This window comes from Centroberyx gerrardi, chromosome 7 (assembly GCF_048128805.1).
Source record: "Centroberyx gerrardi isolate f3 chromosome 7, fCenGer3.hap1.cur.20231027, whole genome shotgun sequence".
In the NCBI taxonomy this organism is placed as follows: domain Eukaryota; kingdom Metazoa; phylum Chordata; class Actinopteri; order Beryciformes; family Berycidae; genus Centroberyx; species Centroberyx gerrardi.
In genome coordinates, this window is record NC_136003.1 from 32,810,217 (window position 1) to 32,831,435 (window position 21,219).

A 21,219-nucleotide genomic window follows, 5' to 3' on the forward strand; every position below is an offset into this window, starting at 1 on the left:
GGTTCATGTCCTATTCTCCCATTTAGCCCTATACATTTTTTTTTATCCATTTATTAATGTAAGTATTTATTTATTGATTTATTTTAAAGCAAGGTTCAAGTTTATTTCAGAGTTTTGTTTATTACAAACTGAAAATATTGTTATGTCGGCATGCCTTGCCGTGCTCTCCACCTCCCCTGGTCCCCTCCTCTACCATCATCTGAAATAAAGCAGATGGTCAGTGTGACAGTGCTGATGTTTAAAAGCATCTTTCTGACTCCATCATGGTTCTAGATGAACATAACTTCCCAAATCCTTTACAGCAACCCGCCTGGATGCTGCTGCTGCCTGCAGCACTCTGCTCTGCTTCTCCTGTGTCTGACATGATAATAATTGATTGTACCATGTTTTTCACCATGTTTATGGTGAAAATCATTAAAATTGTGTAACGAAACAAAACAAGCTTTGCACTAGCAGTCGTTCTGCTTTGTACCGAGTGTACAATGGAAGGAACAAGTCACTAAACATAAATGATGAAACACCAAAAACCAGGCTGTAAATTCACATTGTTTTCTTTTTCTCTTGAGACCCAGCAGAATATTCAGCGTCTCTATCAAATTATGACAATAAAGAATATGTGATCAACTTCAGTAAACACAACCTTCTGCAGACGTTGATGTGAATATGTGGCTTATTTACACATCCCGCATGTATATGCTGTAAATTCACATTTGTTTTCTTCTCATACCCTTCATATCCTGTTTTCTTTACTCTATCTCAACAGTGCCATTTGCTGCCAGTTTCTTTCTTTGCCACATACACACACACACACACACACACACAGGGAACTGATAATCTTTCATCACCTCCACATTATTCAGAGCTGCGGTCATCAAAAGTGAGATAATGAAGACAAATAAATCACAGGTCCACTCCCTTTATGGAGGAACTCCAGGATTTATTGCTTGTCTTGTCTTGGCTCTCTCGCTTCTAGCTATGAGGCAACCTTGTTCTTTTTCACAAATCAGCGCTGAACTTCCAACGATTGTCCAATTCACTAACAAAGACCAGACCATACTGGAACAGGGACGTGCAGAGAGTCCTTCAGGTGCTCAGATGAAAAAAAGGGGCATCTACAGTGTCAAACAGTCTGTGGAATAATCTCTGTGTTTTAGGAGTGCAGTGTTGTTATCTCCCTTTACTTTACTCATCTGTTATATTTGCTTCCATCTCTTGTCTTTCTGTCTCACTGTCCTCTTCTTTCTCCCCCTCATCTCTCTGCATTTTGTCTGCCTTTGCTAAATATTAAGCATGAGGTTTTTGTGTGGAGTGACGTCGCCCTCTAGTGGAGTGTGCAGGCTACAGCATGATGCAGGTCAGTATAGGGGTCTTCTATTTTTATGGCTCTGCATTCTGTTTCTACTCTGAAAGTAAAGAAGCGCTATGTTGACAATTTTCTTTTTCTGCCTGTACAGATACAGGAGTAGTATAGTAAATGGTTTTGGTTGGTGTCTTGATAGACAGCATGTAGGCTAGACAATGTTGTACTACTGCAAACTAATGAGGGCAGCTTCAGGAAACATTCATTGTCAAATAGCAGCAGCTCCCCCCTCTGGACTGACAAGGAAAGGACTGGTGTGAAAAACCGTGTTTACATACACAGAGTATTCTAGCTCTTATTCCGCTAGAGTAAAATGGGTGATTAACTGTTAATATACGTATTCAGTGTGACATCTTGTCAGGGGCTAGTCAGTATTTTGATATTTCTAGCAGCACTCCCGGTTTTAGTAATACTACTAACTGGAATTTAGCAGAGTAACAATTTACCCACAAAGCTATGCAACATGGGCAACTATTTTATTTTATTTATTTATTTATTTGTCAGCTAGTGCCATTCACAATGACTGAAAATTAGCCATGAGAAATGAGAAAGCTAGTATTTCTAGCCCATTATACTATTTTGCAGTAGTCTCCTGTTTTGATGCTTACCATCTTGACAGACAAGATATTATTTTGTGTAATAAATCATATCCAGAAGTCTTGAACATTGTTTTTGCCCTTTGATTTCATAACACTTGATTTAATTTTTTTTTTAAAAGCACAATTGATCATTAGCAATTCCCCACAGTTCCCGAAAATGACACCAGACCAGTTGTATTTCCTGAGTCAAAACCTCTCTCTCTCTCTCTCTCTCTCTCTCTCTCTCTCTCTCTCTCTCTCTCTCTCTCTCTCTCACTGTGTGGTGAAAGTAGCCTACTGTAGGAGTGTTTTGACACTATAGGCCATTGTGAAGTAGCAAGAGGTGAACTGTGTAATGTTTAATCCGTGTAGCCTATGTAGTCCAAAAGTGACAAATCAACAGATGTTGAAATGCAGAGGGGAATTTTCAATTACAACAATTCTTATCATGGAAGAACACTGTACAGATTATATAGTTGCATTTTGTTGCTTAATTATTTTGGGGTTTTTTGTGCAGAAATAAGTTTTTTAGTGAATATTTGAGTGATACGGATTTGTAGAAATTACGCTTTTATTCTGAAAAAACCGGACCAGAAGTATTTATTCAGGCTGGCGGCACACAAGCGCCACTCTCTTTCTCGAAATTTCCTCGTTGACTTCCTTGTTGAAGCGGCTGACCTAATGTCACTTACAGGCTGCTGGAGAAGCTCGACTGATTGACACTAACAAAGGTATTGTAAACAGCAGCTCACATGACAGTTTAAAGTGTTTTATAGTTTAGACTCTGTCACAGCATTTTAACAGTTTATTAGACTATAAAAAGAGGAAATCTCCCAATCTGCCGTTAAAGGTTTGTCTGTCTGTCTGAAAACCCTCCGGTAAAGACAGATTGATGTTGGATATCCGACAGATATTCAGATTCAACTTACTGAACTCGGCGGTGTGTTCTCCGACACGTTTACTCAGTGTTAGTAGTCAGAGCTCGGGGAAGCTCTGCTGTTATCGCTGGGCCACTTGCTTAGGGAAAGTCAGTAGGCTACATCCTGTGTAATTAAAAAATAAAGCTATAGCTTCCAGGTCATGTGACCCAATGACTCAATATCAATATCAAACAATTCTAATACAAGGCTCACATGGGACACTCTCTTTCTGTTGTCAATAAATGCTTTATTTATTTTCAATAAACATTTTAATGCAGAAATAATGGATTTTTTTGTCCCCAATAGCTTCAAAGTCATGTGACCCATTTTAAAGTAATACAAATGTCTTCTCCAGATAAAAGGCAGATAAAAGACAGATAAAAAGATACAATTCATATATAGACTTATAGACTGGTTTGACGTCATAGTGAAGTTTTCTAGACTGTGATAGTGACGTCATGAGGATGTGACAGCAGCCTCAGATCAAATGAACACAGACAGCCAGGACTGACAAAGGAGAATAAACAGCACCTTCTCTCTCAATGTTTCCTCCACAGATGAAGGTAGAAAGTCTCTGTGACTGGATCTGGATGTGAATTCACCAGGAAAACATCTTCCAAGGTAAAATTATTTCGTTTGAGGCAGTGCATGCTATGACTGTATAGTAGACTTTTGCAAGACATGGTGCTCAAGTCTTTCCATTCATGCAACTGTTGCTTGCATATGGCGTTCATAGTGCCAAAATATGCAACATTTGGTGTCAATCCCGGACAAACCAGGACTTCTGGTCACCGTACGATTAAAGTCTTAGCTGTCCCCAAGACTTAAAAAAATCTTCTCTGTGTATAAACCTTAATTTGAAAAATGCAAAGATTCTACATTCATACATTCAACTCACGGTTCGATACATGATCCTGGGTTCATGGTTCAATATTATACCGATATTGTGAGCAAAATCTGAGTGAAGACAATTATAATAATAATAATAATGATACATTTTATTTCTAGAGCACTTTACGTGGCACTCAAAGACACTTTACAGCGAAGGATACAAATAGAATATTAAATTATACAACAGTTAGTTCCGGTCGAGCAATTTGATTGGACAAGAGGCATTCCATGAGTGCTGATATACAGTATAACAGCACTGGGACACTGTACTGTATGTATCACTCTGCTTCACAAGTGCTCTAATGTAACCTTGATTAGGCTGCGTTCACACATAGCGTTTTTTGTGTGGGAAAGCTCTGCCTGGAGCGCTTCTTGTGAGAACGGATTTGTAAACTGTGCCCTCGGATTCACAATCCGTGCGAACGGATTTGTAAACCGTTTCCGTTCGCACAGTTTACAAATCTATTCGCACAGTTTACAAAACTGTTCGCACGGATTGTGAATCCGAGGGCACGGTTTTGAAATCCGTTTGCACAGTTTACACATCGAGTTTTTTTTTCTACCATGTGATCCCAGAGGGGCTCCGTGCTCTGTGCTGGGCTGCTCTTTAGTTCACTGTAGATGATGTGGTTCACCATCTAGTGGACACGTAGTAGAACTACATCAACTGATCTGTGATTTCTCTGCCTTAGACATGATCTGTTTCAACCTCACTCTGACTGTCACTATGGTCTAATATTAAATGATAGCCTTCATCATGCCCATGACCCTAGGAAGCAGCACCTCCCTCTGTATAAAAGTGGAGTTAAGTTCCGGCTCCTCCTCTTTGCCTTCTCGATATCACCCGTGGGGTGCAGGTGCCTTGTGTCCCTGTGTATTGTGGTGGCTTATCATTGCATTGTGTTAGTACATTTGTGGTCCCTCTTCTAGCTGGAAGATAACCACTTGGTTTGTTGTGACAGCTAGCCAGCTGTATGCTAATTGTTAGCTTGTTGCTAAGCTAGAAGCTAGTTTGCTAGCACATTAGCTGCTAGCCCTACATAATTTGTTTGTGTACTTTGGAATGCTAATTGCTAGCTTGCTTGTAGATATTTGCTACCTGGGAACTCTTTGTGCTAATCTCTTTGTTTCCAGGTTTACTAGTTGGCTGAAGGCACACATACATACACCCTGTTTCTTATTTAGTTAAGTACCGCAAGCCTCTAGTTTGCCCCATACCACTGTTTGCAGTTGGTGTGGGCTAATTGTTGGTCCTGCTGGATATGTTCACATACTGTTACCCGCCATTTTCTATTTAAGTGTGGGCTTAGTGCATCCTATACCACTGTTAGCAGCCGTTAGGGTTTATATTTCGGTCCTGCTACTCTCACGTACTTTGGCCAGCCATTTCTGCTCAGGTGGCATCATGGCCTCACAGTGCTGATGCTTTTGCCAGATTCTAATGGATCCCCATGACTCCCCTGAGCCCCAGCCAGGGGCCCAGCCGGAGGAGTCTGGGATGGCATAACACAGGTGCATTCCCCACCTGGCAGTGGCAGAAGACTACTCTTCAATGCTGAAGACAGCATGGGGCAACTCAACTCAGAAGCCTCAGTTCAATGCAGGCTGTAGGCGGTTGGCCAATGCACCCTACCCAGTGGAGACGGGGCTGGGGAACAGGAGATAGCCTCCTGGACATCACTGGGACCGGCACTGGCTACTGCTAACCCACACTGGCCCAGGAAGGAGTGTGCCAAGACTGACCACCTGGTTTCCTGTGGGTTCAATACCAGTGTGCGGCAGCCCGTGCGGGTAATGCCCTGGCTCTCCTCTTGGCAGGATAGCCAGGGGGCCGGCTGCCGATTTTCCATCTCAACTTTCTCGGGCCAGTAGGGAGAGAAAGGTGTCAGGTCCTTGGGTACTGACTATAGTAGTTCATGGGTACAGACTTCAATTTCATCAATTTCTGGGGCTGCCTCTTTCCAATCACCACCTGTCGCACTGGTTGGTTGATGCCATCTCCCAAGCTGATGTGGGACAGGGCTTTCCAGCTCCTAGCAGGGTGCAGGCACACTCAACCAGGAGTGTGGCCGCTTCATGGGCTGCTCTGAAAGGGGTCCCCTTGGGGGAGATTTGTGCTGCAGCAACTTGGTCTACCCCATGTACCTTAGGTTTTACGGGGTTGATGTGGCTTCTTCAATGCCACTGAGCTCTACGATCCTGATGTCTGCTGCCTGCCCAGCGAGGTTCTGACAACTAGGGTTCTTCTCTTCCTCACAACAGTAATGTAATTACTGTAATTGTAATTTATGCATATAACTATGAATCTGTGAGACCAAAGGATGACCGTCACTATCCTTGTCGCTCGGAACACCCTGAGGCATTCAAGGCAAGAGGAGGAGCTGGAACTTAACCCCGCTTTTATATAGTAGGAGCTCCCGCCTCCAAGGGTCATGGGCATGATGCTGTTGATATATGGTCTCAAGGATAGGCGGAACGAAGGCTATCAGTCAATAAAAGACCATAGTGATGGTCATCCTTCGGTCTCACAGATCCATAGTTTTATGCATAACTTACGGTTTCTGGCCACAGGTTAGACTGGTTTGACGTCATACTGATGTTTCTAGAGTTTGATAGTGAAGTTATGAGGATGTGACAGCAGCCTCAGATCAAATGAACAAAGACACTCAGGACTGACAAAGGAGAATAAGCAGCACCTTCTCTGTTTCCTCTACAGATGAAGTTAGGAAGTCTCTGTGACTTGATCTGGATGTGAATTCACCAGGCGAACATCTTCCAAGGTAAAATTATAAACATTTGATGAATAGGCTAGCTGGCACTGTATGCTATGGTAGACTTTTGCAAGACATGGTGCTAAAGATCATGCATTTTATACTTAGTGGTAGCCTGATAAATATCAGTTAGGTTGTAGGTAGTTAGGTTGCGAATACTGTGCATCACTTGTCATTGGTTCGAGGTCTCAGAATTACTCAGTGGCTGTTTGCATGAATGTGCACCAGTTTATTGCATACAGGGCGATGGAATAGTTATTTGGCATAGAAACGGGCCGTATCTGGCCTGTAGGCCACTAGTTGAATAGGCCTGGTAATAGAATTTTTTTTTTTTATCAGTTCACAGGAATAAAGGGAAATGGAAAGAGAAAAAAATTACCCTGTCCTCTGACCTTCCTGAAGACATTCATATGTATATATATACGAATACTAGACCCACATGTCTAAAACAATGGTATTGATGAGTTTAGATGAGATGAATCTTTAATCATTCAGGTGGGGAAATTTCAAAATTGTCCATAGAGTTGAAAATGTCCCCTGATTTTACCAGGGAGAAACGATGACGACGCCTATAGAGCTGCTCTTGGGAACTTTGGAGGATTTGGGAGATGAAGAGTTTAAGAAGTTCAAGTGGTTCCTGCAGCAGGATGACATCCTGGAAGGCTTCCCAGCCATCCCAAAGAGCCGGCTGGAGAAGACAGACAGGCTGGACACAGTGGATCAGATGGTGCAGACCTACAGCGAATACACTCTGGAGGTGACCAAAGAGGTTTTAATGAAGATCAACAAGAATGATCTAGTGCAGAGTTTGTCAAACACCAGCTCAGCACCCGAAAGTAAGTTGTTATGACAAAACAGTTAGTGGCAGGCAGATCTACCCACAGCAAAATGTTGTGGAGGAAGCTCAGGCAGGCAGGACAGGTAGTCAGCAAATAGGTTCATCTTGCCTGCTCTGTATCTCACATTGAAACTGTAGGGCGAGAGAGAGAGAGAGAGAGTGAGAGAGTGACTGCTTTTTGATGGGCTACACAGCCTTGTACATGCTGCATCACCATTGTAACCATTTTATTGTGGCTTTTAAACAAGGGTTACCAACACAAGTGTACTGTCTGAAATGTAAGTAACAGAAAGTAAGAAAAGTGCAACAGCTCAACTAATAAAGCACAGCTAGAAGTGCTTAATGGGAATTAGCAGCGTGGCTTGAATGTGTCTTTGCCAAATCAGGTTACTTCAATGAAAACTGCTGAATAATAATGAATGGCACAACAACAGTTACTTTATACCTTATACGCAGTCAGGACGATGGGCACTAAATAGGGATGAATTGTTAGGCAGACCAAGACCAAGTGCCGACCTACCACACCTATCTGATGAACAAGCTTCAACAACTGAGGGAGGTGAGCTTAGTGTGATGTCAGTTTATTTTTAATGGTATAAATGTTCAAAACAATGTTTTCCTCAGAGATGGTCCAGTGCAATATGTTCTATTTAAGATTACAGGACAGCACTCCTTCATGTATGTTAATTTGCCGCACAGACGTTTTGGGCCAGACGCCCTTCTTTAGTGTGCAAAGTGGAAATGAAAATGGTGATGACAATGTGGTCAGAATCTGATTGTCCACAAAACAGTAATGAGTTGAATAGATACCATGGGGTTGGGAAATGTATATTTAACAAGAAATACTACTCATATTTACTATAACATCCTCTTACTGATGTCATCTGTTGTTTATTCATTCAGAGACTCTTGCCGAGTGCCAGCGTAGACTCAAATCCGACATGAAGAAGAAGTTCCAGCCTTTGTTTGAAGGAATCACAAAATCACAATCACAAAAATCAAAGTCGACACTTCTGAACGAGATCTACACAGAGCTCTACATCACAGAGGAAGAGACTGGAGAGGCCGACAATGAACATGAAGTCAGACAGATTGAAACAGCATCCAGGACACCAGTGAGACCAGAAAACACAATCAAAAGTGAAGACATCTTTAAACCCGTACCTGGACAAGATGAATCAATGAGAACAGTGATGACAAAGGGAGTGGCTGGCATTGGGAAAACAGTCTTAACACAGAAGTTTACTCTGGACTGGGCTGAAGACAAAGCCAACCAGGATATACAGTTCACATTTCCATTCACTTTCCGAGAGCTGAATCTGCTGAAAGAGGAAAAGTACAGCTTGGTGAAACTTCTTCATCGCTTCTTTACTGAGACCAAAGAAGCAGGAATCTGCAGGTTTGACAAGTTCCAGGTTGTGTTCATCTTTGACGGTCTGGATGAGTGTCGACTTCCTCTAGACTTCAAGAAGAACAAGATCCTGACCGATGTGACAGAGTCAACCTCAGTGGACGTGCTGCTGACAAACCTCATCAAGGGGAAACTGCTTCCCTCTGCTCGCCTCTGGATAACCACACGACCTGCAGCAGCCAATCAGATTCCTCCTGAGTGTGTTGACCTGGTGACAGAGGTGAGAGGGTTCACTGACCCACAGAAGGAGGAGTACTTCAGGAAGAGATTCAGAGATGAGGAGCTGGCCAGCAGAATCATCTCCCACATCAAGACTTCACGAAGCCTCCACATCATGTGCCAAATCCCAGTCTTCTGCTGGATCACTGCTACAGTTCTGAAGCAGGTGTTGAAAACCAGTAAGAGAGGAGACCTGCCCAAGACCCTGACTGAGATGTACATCCACTTCCTGGTGGTTCAGTCCAAACAGGGGAACGTCAAGTATCATGAGAGAGATGAGACAGACTCACACTGGACTACACAGAGCAGGGAGATGATTCTCTCTCTGGGAAAACTGGCTTTTGACCAACTGGGAGGCAACCAGATCTTCTATGAAGCAGACCTGACAGAGTGTGACATTGATATCAGAGCAGCCTCAGTGTACTCAGGAGTGTTCACACAGATCTTTAAAGAGGAGTGTGAGCTGTACAAGGACAAGGTGTTCTGCTTTGTCCATCTGAGCATTCAGGAGTTTCTGGCTGCTGTTTATGTCATCGTCTCATTCATCAGCTCTGGTGTCAATCTGCTGTCAGAAGCCTCCTGGTGGTCTACACTATTCAGAGACAAATCAGCAGTAAAATACCTCTACCAGAGTGCTGTGGACAAGGCCTTACAGAGTCCAAATGGACACCTGGACTTGTTCCTTCGCTTCCTCCTGGGTCTTTCACTGGAGACCAATCAGACTCTCCTACGAGGCCTGCTGACAAAGACAGGAAGCTCACACACCAATCAGGAAACAGTCCAGTACATCAAGAAGAAGATCATGGAGAATCCGTCTCCAGAGAGAAGCGTCAATCTGTTCCACTGTCTGAATGAGCTGAATGACCGTTCTCTAGTGGAGGAGATCCAACAGTACCTGAGATCAGGAAGTCTCTCCACAGACAAACTCTCCCCTGCTCAGTGGTCGGCTCTGGTCTTCATCTTACTGTCATCAGAAAAAGAGCTGGACGTGTTTGACCTGAAGAAATACTCTGCTTCAGAGGAGGGTCTGCTGAGACTGCTGCCAGTGGTCAAAGCCTCCAATAAATCTTTGTAGGTACATAGGTACCTTTTGTAGGTAAATACATTAAATGTTGTCTTATGTACAGGAGGGAAAAAAATAAATGTTTTCAAGGTTTTTCTAATCTTTTTTCAGGCTGAGTGTCTGTAAGCTGTCAGAGAGAAGCTGTGAAGCTCTGGCCTCAGTTCTCAGCTCCCAGTCCTCTAGTCTGAGAGAGCTGGACCTGAGTAACAACGAGCTGCAGGATTCAGGAGTGAAGCTGCTCTCTGCCGGACTGGGGAGTCCACACTGTAGACTGGAAACGCTAAGGTAAGATCAATTTACAGTTTTTCTCATTTCATTTGACACATTTCTCTACTAAGGCCCGCGCTTTCAAAACAGTCTCTCTCAGGTCAGTATTCCTGAATCTGCATAGGGTGACAGGTATCAGGACTTCAATTTCACTTAAAATAGTTTTGGATTTTTACAGAATGTGTTTAATTCTGATCCAAATTCATACACAGCCATGAACCTGGATGATGAGAAGATCATCCATGCTTTGATATCATGTAATTTATATTACTGCACTTCTCTCTATTTCTATCTCAGTCAAAATTGACTTGTTCAGAGTGAAGCAGCTAGGATTTTAACTAGTGTTCAGAAGTGATCTGTTATGACCGGTTCATTCAGGCCATAACAAATAGGGGAGATCCACAATGTAAGCAACGGTTAACCCATTATTTTATTAATAAGACTAAATAAAAAGTAAAGTTATGATGTGTGGAGGCGGGTGTCAGTGTGAAGTGTGGGTGGTAGATGCAGTGAAAACGGCATGGGTAGGGCAAGTGTTGTGTGGTACAAGAAAACGAAGAAGAAAACCAAACGAAAGAGGGCACCAGCCTTCCAGGGAGTGGAGAGAGAGACAACTGTGGGGTGGCCAGGCCTTCATGGTCTTCCCCACAGGTGCAGTCTGTCAGCAACCAAGGGCGGGGCAGGACGGGCCAGCAGGAAGGCAAGTGGGCTGGCAGAGCATCTAGGAGACATGGAGATAGAGACAGACAGACACAAACAGAGAGGCAACTATGGGGAGGACAGACAGCCGGGGCCATCACAGATCATATATCCCCAATTTTATCATCTTTCCACTCGGTACCTGCTGGTACAGAATTATATATATTATTAATAGTGAATAGATTTCACTGAATTTGGCTAGTTTTGGCCCTGAGTTACACTGCAGACCTCTTAGTTCCCTATGAGCTAGAGAGCAAGCTGAGATCTTCAGGTCCTTCTGACTGACACTCAGTCTAAACTCCAGACTAAAGGTGAAAACACTTTTGCCATCAGCGCCTCTAGACTGTGGAATGTGTTTCTGAGGGACTTAAACTAGAAAATTCAATATCATCTTTTAAAGCACTTTAAATTTGCTTTATATATCTTAATATTCATCTTTATGACTTAATGTAAAGCATAACATAGCATGCCATTTGGTGGATGTATTTATCCAGATCACCTTACAGTACCATTGTGTGTATACATTTTTGGTGTTGGTGACCACAGTGGAAATCAGTCAAGGCAAGGCAAGTTTATTTATATAGCACATTTCATACACAACGGCAATTCAAAGTGCTTTACATAAATAAAATAAAAATAACGACAGATAAAACGACAGTGCAAGAAGATTAAAAAGATGAAGAAAAGCGAAAGTGCATTAAAATCACATTTAAAGGAAAATATAAAAGATAAAAATAAATAAATATTCCAGTGCAGATGAGTGTTGCCCTAGATTTCTTAAAAAGCCCTGGTGAACAGAAAAGTTTGAAGCCCTGATTTAAAAGATTGTAAAGTGGAGGCAGACCTCAGATGTTCTGGACGTTTGTTCCAGGCATGAGGAGCAGAAAAACTAAAAGCTGCTTCTCCATGCTTTGTTCTGACCCTGGGAACAGTAAGCAGACCAGTATCTGAAGACCTGAGGGGTCTGGTGGGTTCATAACATTGAAGGAGATCAATAATATTGAAGGAGATCATATCCTTGGCATTGTTAGTGCTACACTAAACTCAATGAGCTACAGCACCATGCAAAGTGCACTGTAAACTCTACTTTTAGATAAGGGCTACGTAAATAAACATTAGCATTATTTGTAGGAATTATTTGAAAGAAAACATCGACATTAAAATATAAGAGAATGACATTTTTATATCTTCTCATGTCTATTGAGGCTGAGTGGCTGTAAGCTGTCAGAGAGAAGCTGTGAAGCTCTGGCCTCAGTTCTCAGCTCCCAGTCCTCTAGTCTGAGAGAGCTGGACCTGAGTAACAACGACCTGCAGGATTCAGGACTGAAGCTGTTCTCTGCTGGACTGGAGAGTCCACAATGCAGACTGGAAACTCTCAGGTAAGATGAATTTACAATTGATTTCAGACATTTCTCCACACTAAGGTCTGTACTTTCAAAACAGTGTCTTTCAGGTCAGTATTCCTGAATCAGCAAAGGGTGACCCTGTTAGATTCATATCAGGACTTCAGAGCCATTTTACATTTTGCATTTTCAGTTTTACTGAAAAGAAAGTTTTTGGTTTTTCCAGAATGTGTTTTATTCTGATCCAAATTCATATACAAGCATGAACCTGGAGGATTGAGAAATGATCATCCATGCTTTGATATCATTTAGATTACTGCACCTCTCTCTATTCCTAAGTCAGTCAGAATTGACTGTCACATGTCCAGCTTGTTCAGAGTAAAGGAGCTAGGTTTTTAACTAGTGCTAAGCAGAGATCATATATCCCCAATTTTAGCATTTTTCCACTGGGTACCTGCTGATATAGAATTAATATTAAGATTTCACTGAATTTGGCTAGTTTTGGTCCTGAGTTACACTGCAGACCTCTTAGTTTCCTATGAACTGGAGAGCAAATCAGACCCGAAGGACCTGAAGATCTGGAGATCTTTGGGGCTTTGTTGTCTGTGACTCTGTTTATTTGTAATCTCGGCACCATTGAAAAGGAGGGTCCCAACCCTCAGTGTGTCTTCCAAGAACTAAATAAAGGTTGAATGAATGAATGAGCTGGAGATTAAGCTGAGATCTTCAGTTCCTTCTGACTGACACTCAGTCTAAACTCCAGACTAAAGGTGATTACACTTTTGCCATCAGCGCCTCTAGACTGTGGAATGCCTACCTGAGGAACGTAGACTAACAAATTCAATATCATCTTTAAGAACACTTTGAATCTGCCTTATATAGCTTTAAATTCTTCTTTATGGGTTAATGTAAAGCATAACATAGCGTATGCCATTTGGTGGATGTATTTATCTAGATCACCCTACAGTAACATGTGAATACATTTTTGGCATTGGTGACCCCAGTGGAAATCAAACCAATATCCTTGGCATTGTTAGTGCTACACTAAACTCAATGAGCTACAGCTCCATGCAAAGTGCACTGTAAACTCTGCTTTTAGGTAAGGGCTACATAAATAAACATTATCATTATTAGTAGTAATTATTTGAAAGAAAACACTGACAATAAAATATAAGAGAATTACATTTTCATATCTTTCCATGTCCGTTGAGGCTGAGTGGCTGTAAACTGTCAGAGAGAAGCTGTGAAGCTCTGGCCTCAGTTCTCAGCTCCCAGTCCTCTAGTCTGAGAGAGCTGGACCTGAGTAACAACGACCTGCAGGATTCAGGAGTGAAGCTGCTCTCTGCTGGACTGGAGAGTCCACACTGTAGACTGGAAACTCTCAGGTAAGATCAATTTACAGTTTTTGTCAATTGATTTGACACATTTCTCCACACTAAGGTCCGTGCAGTCTCTCTCAGGTCAGTATTCCTGAATCTGCAAAAGGTGACCCTGCCAGATTTACATCAGGACTTCAGAGCCACTTTACAGTGTCATTTTCAATTTCACGGAAAAGAAAGTTTGGGGTTTTTCCAGAATGTGTTTTGTCCTGATCCAAATTCATACACAGCCATGAACCTGGAGGACTAAGAGAAGATCCTCCATACTTTGATCTCATGTCATTTAGATTACTGCACCTCTCTCTTCCTGTCTCAGTCAAAATTGACTGTCACATCTCCAGCTTGTTCAGCGTAAAGGAGCTAGGATTTTAACTAATGCTAAGCAGATATTATATATCCCCAAATTTAGCATTTTTCCACTGGGTACCTGCTGATATAGAATAAATATTAAGATTTCACTGAATATGGCTAGTTTTGGCTCTGAGTTACACTGCGGACCTCTTGGTTCCCTATGAGCTGGAGAGCAAACCAGTTGTCCATGACTGTATTTATTTGTAATCTCGGATCATTGAAAAATAGGGTTCCAACCCTCAGTGTGTCTTCCGAGAACTAAATAAAGTTTGAAAGAGTGAATGAGCTGGAGAGCAAGCTGAGATCTTCAAGTCCTTCTGACTGACACTCAGTCTAAACTCCTGACTAAAGGTGATTACACTTATGCCATCTAGACTGTGAGGGACTTAGACTAGCAAATTCACTATCACCTTTTAAAACAATTTTAAAACAATTATTCTTTTTTACTTGCTTTTGTGTAATGTTTTTCTCTTTACCCCCTTCTTAAGCTTTTGTTGCTTGTCATTTTGTATTTTATGCTTTTAATATTATGTAAAACTACTTCAAAGTGTTTCCATATTTCTATATATCCACTTCATATATTTTACTGTTCTTATTTTTGTCTTTCTGTATTCCATAACATAGCGTATGCCATTTGGTAGATGTAATTATCCAAATCACCTTACAAAAGTTTAAAATCTTTTCATCTCTATTGAGGCTGAGTGGCTGTCAGCTGTCAGATACAAGCTGTGAAGCTCTGGACTCAGTTCTCAGCTCCCAGTCCTCGAGTCTGAGAGAGCTGGACCTGAGTAACAACGAACTGGAGGATTTCGGAGTGACGCTGCTCTATTCCAGTCCACCCCGTAGACTGGAAACTCTCAGGTCAGTATTCATGAAATTGCAAGGATTAGCTGTGCAAGTTTTAAATCAGGTTTTCATAAGTGATGGAAAATAAATCTGTAACGCCTGGCCAGTAGCGGGGCTGTAGTGATAAGCTCACCTAACAGAGGGGCGTGAATGATGCACTGCAAGTAAAGCAACAAATAGGCCGATATCGACTACTAGGCACACAGGTGCAAGAGTCGCTCACTGCTGTGCACATTTTAGTAGTGACAACAAATAAACAAAATCACTGCAAACAATGCGAGGCACACATTGTTCTCCATTTGTGGCGTTTTTACCGATAAAGTGCATCATAAGGACTCACGTTGATGACGAATGTTTCACGCAAACCTACCGTGGTTCGGCTGAATTATAACAGTGTGAAACCAGACCAGCAACGCCGGGACACTTGGGAACAATTGAACACGGGGTTCGGACTCAAGCAAATGTACCAAGTGTGAAAACGACCTAAGACGCAGAAGACAAGGGTCAAGCTTGTCTTCTCTGACCGATTTTCTTATATTTAGACTTCCCAGTGCATTTTAAACTTCTATATGAATGACAGGCTTAAAAGAGAATTTGCTGCTCATAGAAAGACACAGAGGCAAAGCTCCCACTGCTGGCTTATTTCACCATTCAACCTACCTTTAATGTGATCTTTTTTTTTTGTACAGAGGAGTAAATAGACACATTCTTTAAGTTCTTGTTCCTCTTCATCACTAATTCTTCTTCAGGCTGAGTGTCTGTCAGCTGTCAGAGAGAAGCTGTGAAGCTCTGGCCTCAGTTCTCAGCTCCCAGTCCTCTAGTCTGAGAGAGCTGGACCTGAGTAACAACGAGCTGCAGGATTCAGGAGTGAAGCTGCTCTCTGCTGGACTGGAGAGTCCACACTGTAGACTGGAAACGCTCAGGTTAGGATTCATGAATTTGCAAAGATTAGCTCTGCAAGTTTTAAATCAGGTTTTCAGAGCAATTTTACAGCAGGAAGTATTTTTAAGTATTTTCAATTTTGTTGTAATGGAGATCTTGGAAGTTTTCAGAATTAGTTTTCTTCTGATTCAGCTTCAGCAATGAAAGTGCCTAACAACTTACCAAATTATGTCTGCATGATCTTGTGACAATGCAAGACAGCTAAAGATATATTATAGCAACTTTACAAGAAATGTCATGAGTGGAAAAAGTGCAGTTCAGGAATCCATTGCTACGATGCAAATTTGTAGTGGACAGTTGACCCAGTGTTGTTATTGCTGTGACTATTAAAATGCAACAACAACATGATGAGTGGGTAAGTATGAAATCGTCAGCTTGTTATGAAATTACCAAAAAGTACAAAGAGATTACATTGCTGGTATACTGTATATATACGTATATATACAGTGTGTGTGTTACTGTAACTGTGAAGTACAGACTAGTAACTAGTACTGTTCTGTAACTAATCTTTATTTCACCATTGACAACCTACAGTATATTTATTATGATCTCTTTTTTTGTTTTTGTTTTTTTACAGAGGAGAGAATAGAAACATTTTTAAAGTTGTTGTTTGTCTTCATCACTAATTCTCCTTCAGGCTGAGTGTCTGTCAGCTGTCAGAGAGAAGCTGTGAAGCTCTGGCCTCAGTTCTCAGCTCCCAGTCCTCTAGTCTGAGAGAGCTGGACCTGAGTAACAACGACCTGCAGGATTCAGGACTGAAGCTGCTCTCTGCTGGACTGGAGAGTCCACAATGCAGACTGGAAACTCTCAGGTCAGGATTCCTCAACCTGCTCAACACATGACCATTTAATTCCTGCTTTACATGCAGGTTAACGTCAGTAAATAAACAACTGACCTGTGTAGGATTTTTTCCGCTTCCATGATTTTTAAAGCAATTGATAACAACGTTTAGCACTTTGTAGCCCCTGTGAATTATTTTCCATAATCTCGCATAGCCACAACTCCAGAGAGGTTCAAGCAGAACAGCTGGTTAGTATAGCTACACTGACAAAAAAAAACAAACAGAGGTGCAGTTTCCGGGGACGTAATGTGTTTTCAAACTCGGAGCCAACTGAATGTCTGGCTCTAGCTCTGCAAGGTCTCATTATCCAACATTTTCTGATGAGAATTTCTCCAGACCTTCATGAGCTTGAGACGGAGGTGTGGCTATGCAAGATTACCTTCCATGAGGATATTTCACTATTCGCTCTTCTTGTGGCCTCAGTTTTTGAAACCTAAAATACCAGAAAGGGTATCGAAGATTCTGTCACAAACTGAGTCGAGAACCCTCAAACTGAACCAAATGAAGCCACAAAGCCGATCATTGGGTCAAATGTTTGCATTTCAGACAGTTATTGTACATTTTGCTAGCATTTCACTGCATTGTCACAATGTTTTGTGTTTGTGTGTGTGTGTGTGTGTGTGCAGGCTGTCAGGCTGTCTGCTCACAGAGGAAGGCTGTGCTTCTCTGGCCTCAGCTCTGAGCTCCAACCCCTCCCATCTGAGAGAGCTGGACCTGAGCTACAATCATCCAGGAGCCTCAGGAGTGAAGCTGCTCTCTGCTGGACTGGAGGATCCACACTGGAGACTGGACTCTCTCAGGTCTGGAGAGGCGACGTCTGCTAGAAGGCTGAGAGCTCACACACATTTTCTCTGTCACACTGAGAAGATGAGGAATATTGATTAATGTTTAGTGGTGGATATGAGTGATGTTTTATGGAAACACCCTCCCTTCTCTCTCCAGTGTGGACCATGGTGGAGTGCAGAGGCTGAAACCAGGTCTGAGGAAGTGTAAGTGTGTATTTAGTTTTATTCATTAAAACAAAGCAGCACATATTCAATTTCTATTCATTTCAATACTACTCTGAAGAAAAAAAACGGCTGACAAAATGTGTCATCATGAAGCTGAAAAAAATAAATAATCAATCTGTTAATGAATCAGTAAATAATAAACACAGGCAGGCTGGAGTGGGATCATGCATCAGACCAACCCACTTTTGGGGGGTTGGGTAATATGTAAAAGTAAAAGGCAACAGGTAATGGATAAAATAGCATTTGTCTCCATTTTGTTAGAGAAAAGAACAAAAGAAAAGAACCCTTAACAATAAATACCTATGGCACTAATCTCTGCAACCCTGTTATTTCATGGTACCCTTTTCTAAGGAAAACAATATATTTTTAGTGCAAATTAATATACTGTAGCTTCAATAATTAACATGTTGTGGAGCTGTGTCACAGCCCCGAGTGCTCCTAATACCACTGGGACCACTTCTGCACTTCATTTTCCACATCCTCTCTCGTTCCTCTTTAAGCCCCTGGTATTTCTCCAGCTTCTCATATTCCTTCTTTTTAATGTTACTGTCACTTGGGACCGCTACATTGAGGAAACTTGGCCATCTTATACAGGTACCCAATCAGGTTAACCAGAGTGGCACTCAGTCAAATGGGATACAGGATTACTTCCAAAAAAGTACAAGTAATATATAAATTCACATGCACAATTCACTACTTATTTCATATTAAATCCATCATACATGTTATAGTTCACAAACAAATTAAAGTAAAAAATGCAGCACATATACAGTACATATATAGATGTACATACAGGAGGACACATCAGCAAGGAGGCCTACACATACATGTACACATACAGTACATACATAGAGGAGAGAAAGGCAACAGAATTACCTTTTTCAGAAGCACACCATAGATTATATGCATGAAACTGTTACATCTCTACCAGTGAAATCACAAAAAGACATTTAAAATGATGAACTTCTTTTAAATTACTAAACTTTAATTATTATTTGTTATTAATTATTCTTTTTTTAATCCTTGCCTTTTCTGCCCCCCTTTTCTTTTTATTCTCCATTTTTTTACATTGTCTTTTCGTCTCGTCTGGCACAGGTCTGACATGAGCTTGTCACGTCAGATTAGACCAATCACAGTCTATAGAGTGCCCCCCCCCCCCCCCCTCCCCCCCCTCCCCCCCCCCCAATCAGAGAGCTTTTGGTGTGGCAGGTTGTCGAGGAAACTAAGGTGTGTCAATAGCAGTGTGTGTGTGAATGTGAGGAAAACAGAGGAAAAGGAGAGAGGGCTGTCAGAGAGCAGAAGTCACATGAATGGGCCGTGCTGCAGCAAGATCAGCCTAGATGATGATCCATTTACAAAATGAATGAATGAAAAACAGCGGCCCCACCAGGAATCATCCAGGTTCACTCCGGCACTGAACACAGGTGTATTAGATCAGAAACTTCTGCTGTATTGAGTCTTGTTCTCTCCATCAGATGCCTGTGAACTCACTCTGGACCCAAACACAGCGGACAGAAACCTCCTCCTGTCTGAAGACAACAGAAAGGTGACAGCGGTGGGAGAGAAGCAGCCATATCCTGATCACCCAGAGAGATTTGATGGCTGTTGTCAGGTGCTGTGTGGAACTGGTCTGACTGGTCGCTGTTACTGGGAGGTTGAGAGGAAAGGATGGTTTTATATAGGAGTGGCTTACAGAGGAATAAGGAGGTCTTATGACAGCAGGATTGGAGAGAATGAAAATTCCTGGTGTCTGGAATGCACTAGTCATCATTACGCTGTCTGGCACAGTAACAGAAATACAGTAACACAACCGCCCCGCTCCTCTGACCCTGGCTCTGACAGAGTCGCAGTGTATCTGGACTGGTCTGCTGGCTCTCTGTCCTTCTACAGAGTTTCCTCTGACACACTGATCCACATCTACACCTTCCACTCCACATTCGCTGAACCCCTCTACCCTGCGTTTAGGCTTGCGTTGGTGGATTTCGAGGTCTCAGTGTCTCTGTGTCAGATAGAGGAGGGAGAGTCGCATCCTGTGTAGAGAAACTCTCACACTGCTGACCAAAGGCAGCAGCTGAAATGATAGTTCACTCTGTACAGGATCACTCACACACACACACACACACCTACATCTTAACGTGATAATATTACTGTAATGTTTGTATTGGTTTACTACTCGTTTTACTGTAAGCAAACATGATCCATCAATCTCTGTAAATAGAGAGTGTTCTGTTGGCTAACTGAACATGGTTTTCATTATTGTTAACAAGTTATTGTTGTTCATCTGTTGTTGATGGCTAACAGGTTAAAATATCTTTATTTTGGGCTTTTCTTTGATTTTGTATTTTATTAATCTCACCACTCCTAAACAACTCGTTTTCTACCATTTTTTTTCCAGAGCTACAATTTAAATATTGTTTTATCTTCTTTTCAAACAAGCATTTTAATTTTTTTTTTATACCCTAAAATAAACCAATAAATTGCTCTGTTGTTTTATAAGTTGTGAGTCATCACTTCTCATCGTCGATGAAGATATAATCTATGACATTGTTGATTCACACTGCCAAAGTAAATGTCAGTGACACTCAGATTCACATATTCATGGAAAGCATCTAGAATTATGAAGAAACCACTATAGATTTTTAATGTAAGTGAAGGAGCATGACAGTCCTTAAAATGTATTCTCAACCAACTCATGTAATGCATTTGGATTTTTTATTTTTTTATTTTATTAAACCGTCAACCAGTTTATTCCCAATAAGATTTAGAATATTTTTTTAAGGGAGATCTGGTAAAGAAAGCAACATCATGACAAACAAAAGTTGCAGAAAAACAATATCAATGTAAGAAGGCAAAATACATTCAGTCACATTAAAGAAAAAGCATTGTCATCAAAATTCTTAATGATATTGCATCTTATAAGACTAAGAAATCCAGGCCTAAAGCCCTACCCTGGATTAATGATACTTGTTCATTAACCTGATGGATAGCCGTCCTATTTCTGAAGACAAGGCTGAAAATGACATACCCAAAATAAAATGGTTACTGTTCTTGAACCCCTATGCCTACAGGCAAAAGCTTGATCATTCCTGAAAGCTACGCCTTGGAAGTTTCTTCTCCAAGTGTCAGAATTACTGTGAGCAACACCAGCTCAAACACAGTGGAAATTGCAATTTCATTCCTGCCTAAAAGAAAAAACACTTTCTGAGTGTATAGTTACCTGTGGCTGTGGTATTTCAGCCTAGAAACTCAGTGGAGCCACAGGCCTGACCAAATCCAGGTTCACAGTAGATGGAAAAACAACAAAAAATGAGTATTTAGCAATGTTTTTTGTAGGGTAATATCTAGGCGGATTTCCAAATGGCGATTTGGAGACTCCAAATGGACACCTGGTAACCAAATTACATTATGGGTCTTTAGAGGTATATAATACTTTTTTTTTTTTTTTTGTTTACTTTTGTTGCCAAGCAACAGGTAAACTGTTTCCCGACTG

At 41.6% G+C, this 21,219-nt stretch overlaps 1 protein-coding gene across 1 annotated transcript; it reads left to right on the forward strand.

The window, feature by feature from the left end:
• The first annotated feature begins 6,464 nt into the window (after positions 1 to 6,464).
• LOC139914927 (NACHT, LRR and PYD domains-containing protein 3-like) lies at positions 6,465 to 20,051 on the forward strand. Its single transcript, XM_078284764.1, has 12 exons — positions 6,465 to 6,529; positions 7,071 to 7,356; positions 8,262 to 10,059; positions 10,163 to 10,336; positions 12,223 to 12,396; positions 13,572 to 13,745; positions 14,787 to 14,951; positions 15,686 to 15,859; positions 16,516 to 16,689; positions 17,346 to 17,519; positions 17,662 to 17,708; positions 19,205 to 20,051. Exons 2-12 carry the CDS (start codon positions 7,080 to 7,082, stop codon positions 19,765 to 19,767), a joined length of 3,894 nt encoding a protein of 1,297 aa, XP_078140890.1. The 5' UTR covers positions 6,465 to 6,529; positions 7,071 to 7,079; the 3' UTR covers positions 19,768 to 20,051.
• Positions 20,052 to 21,219: the final 1,168 nt, after the last annotated feature.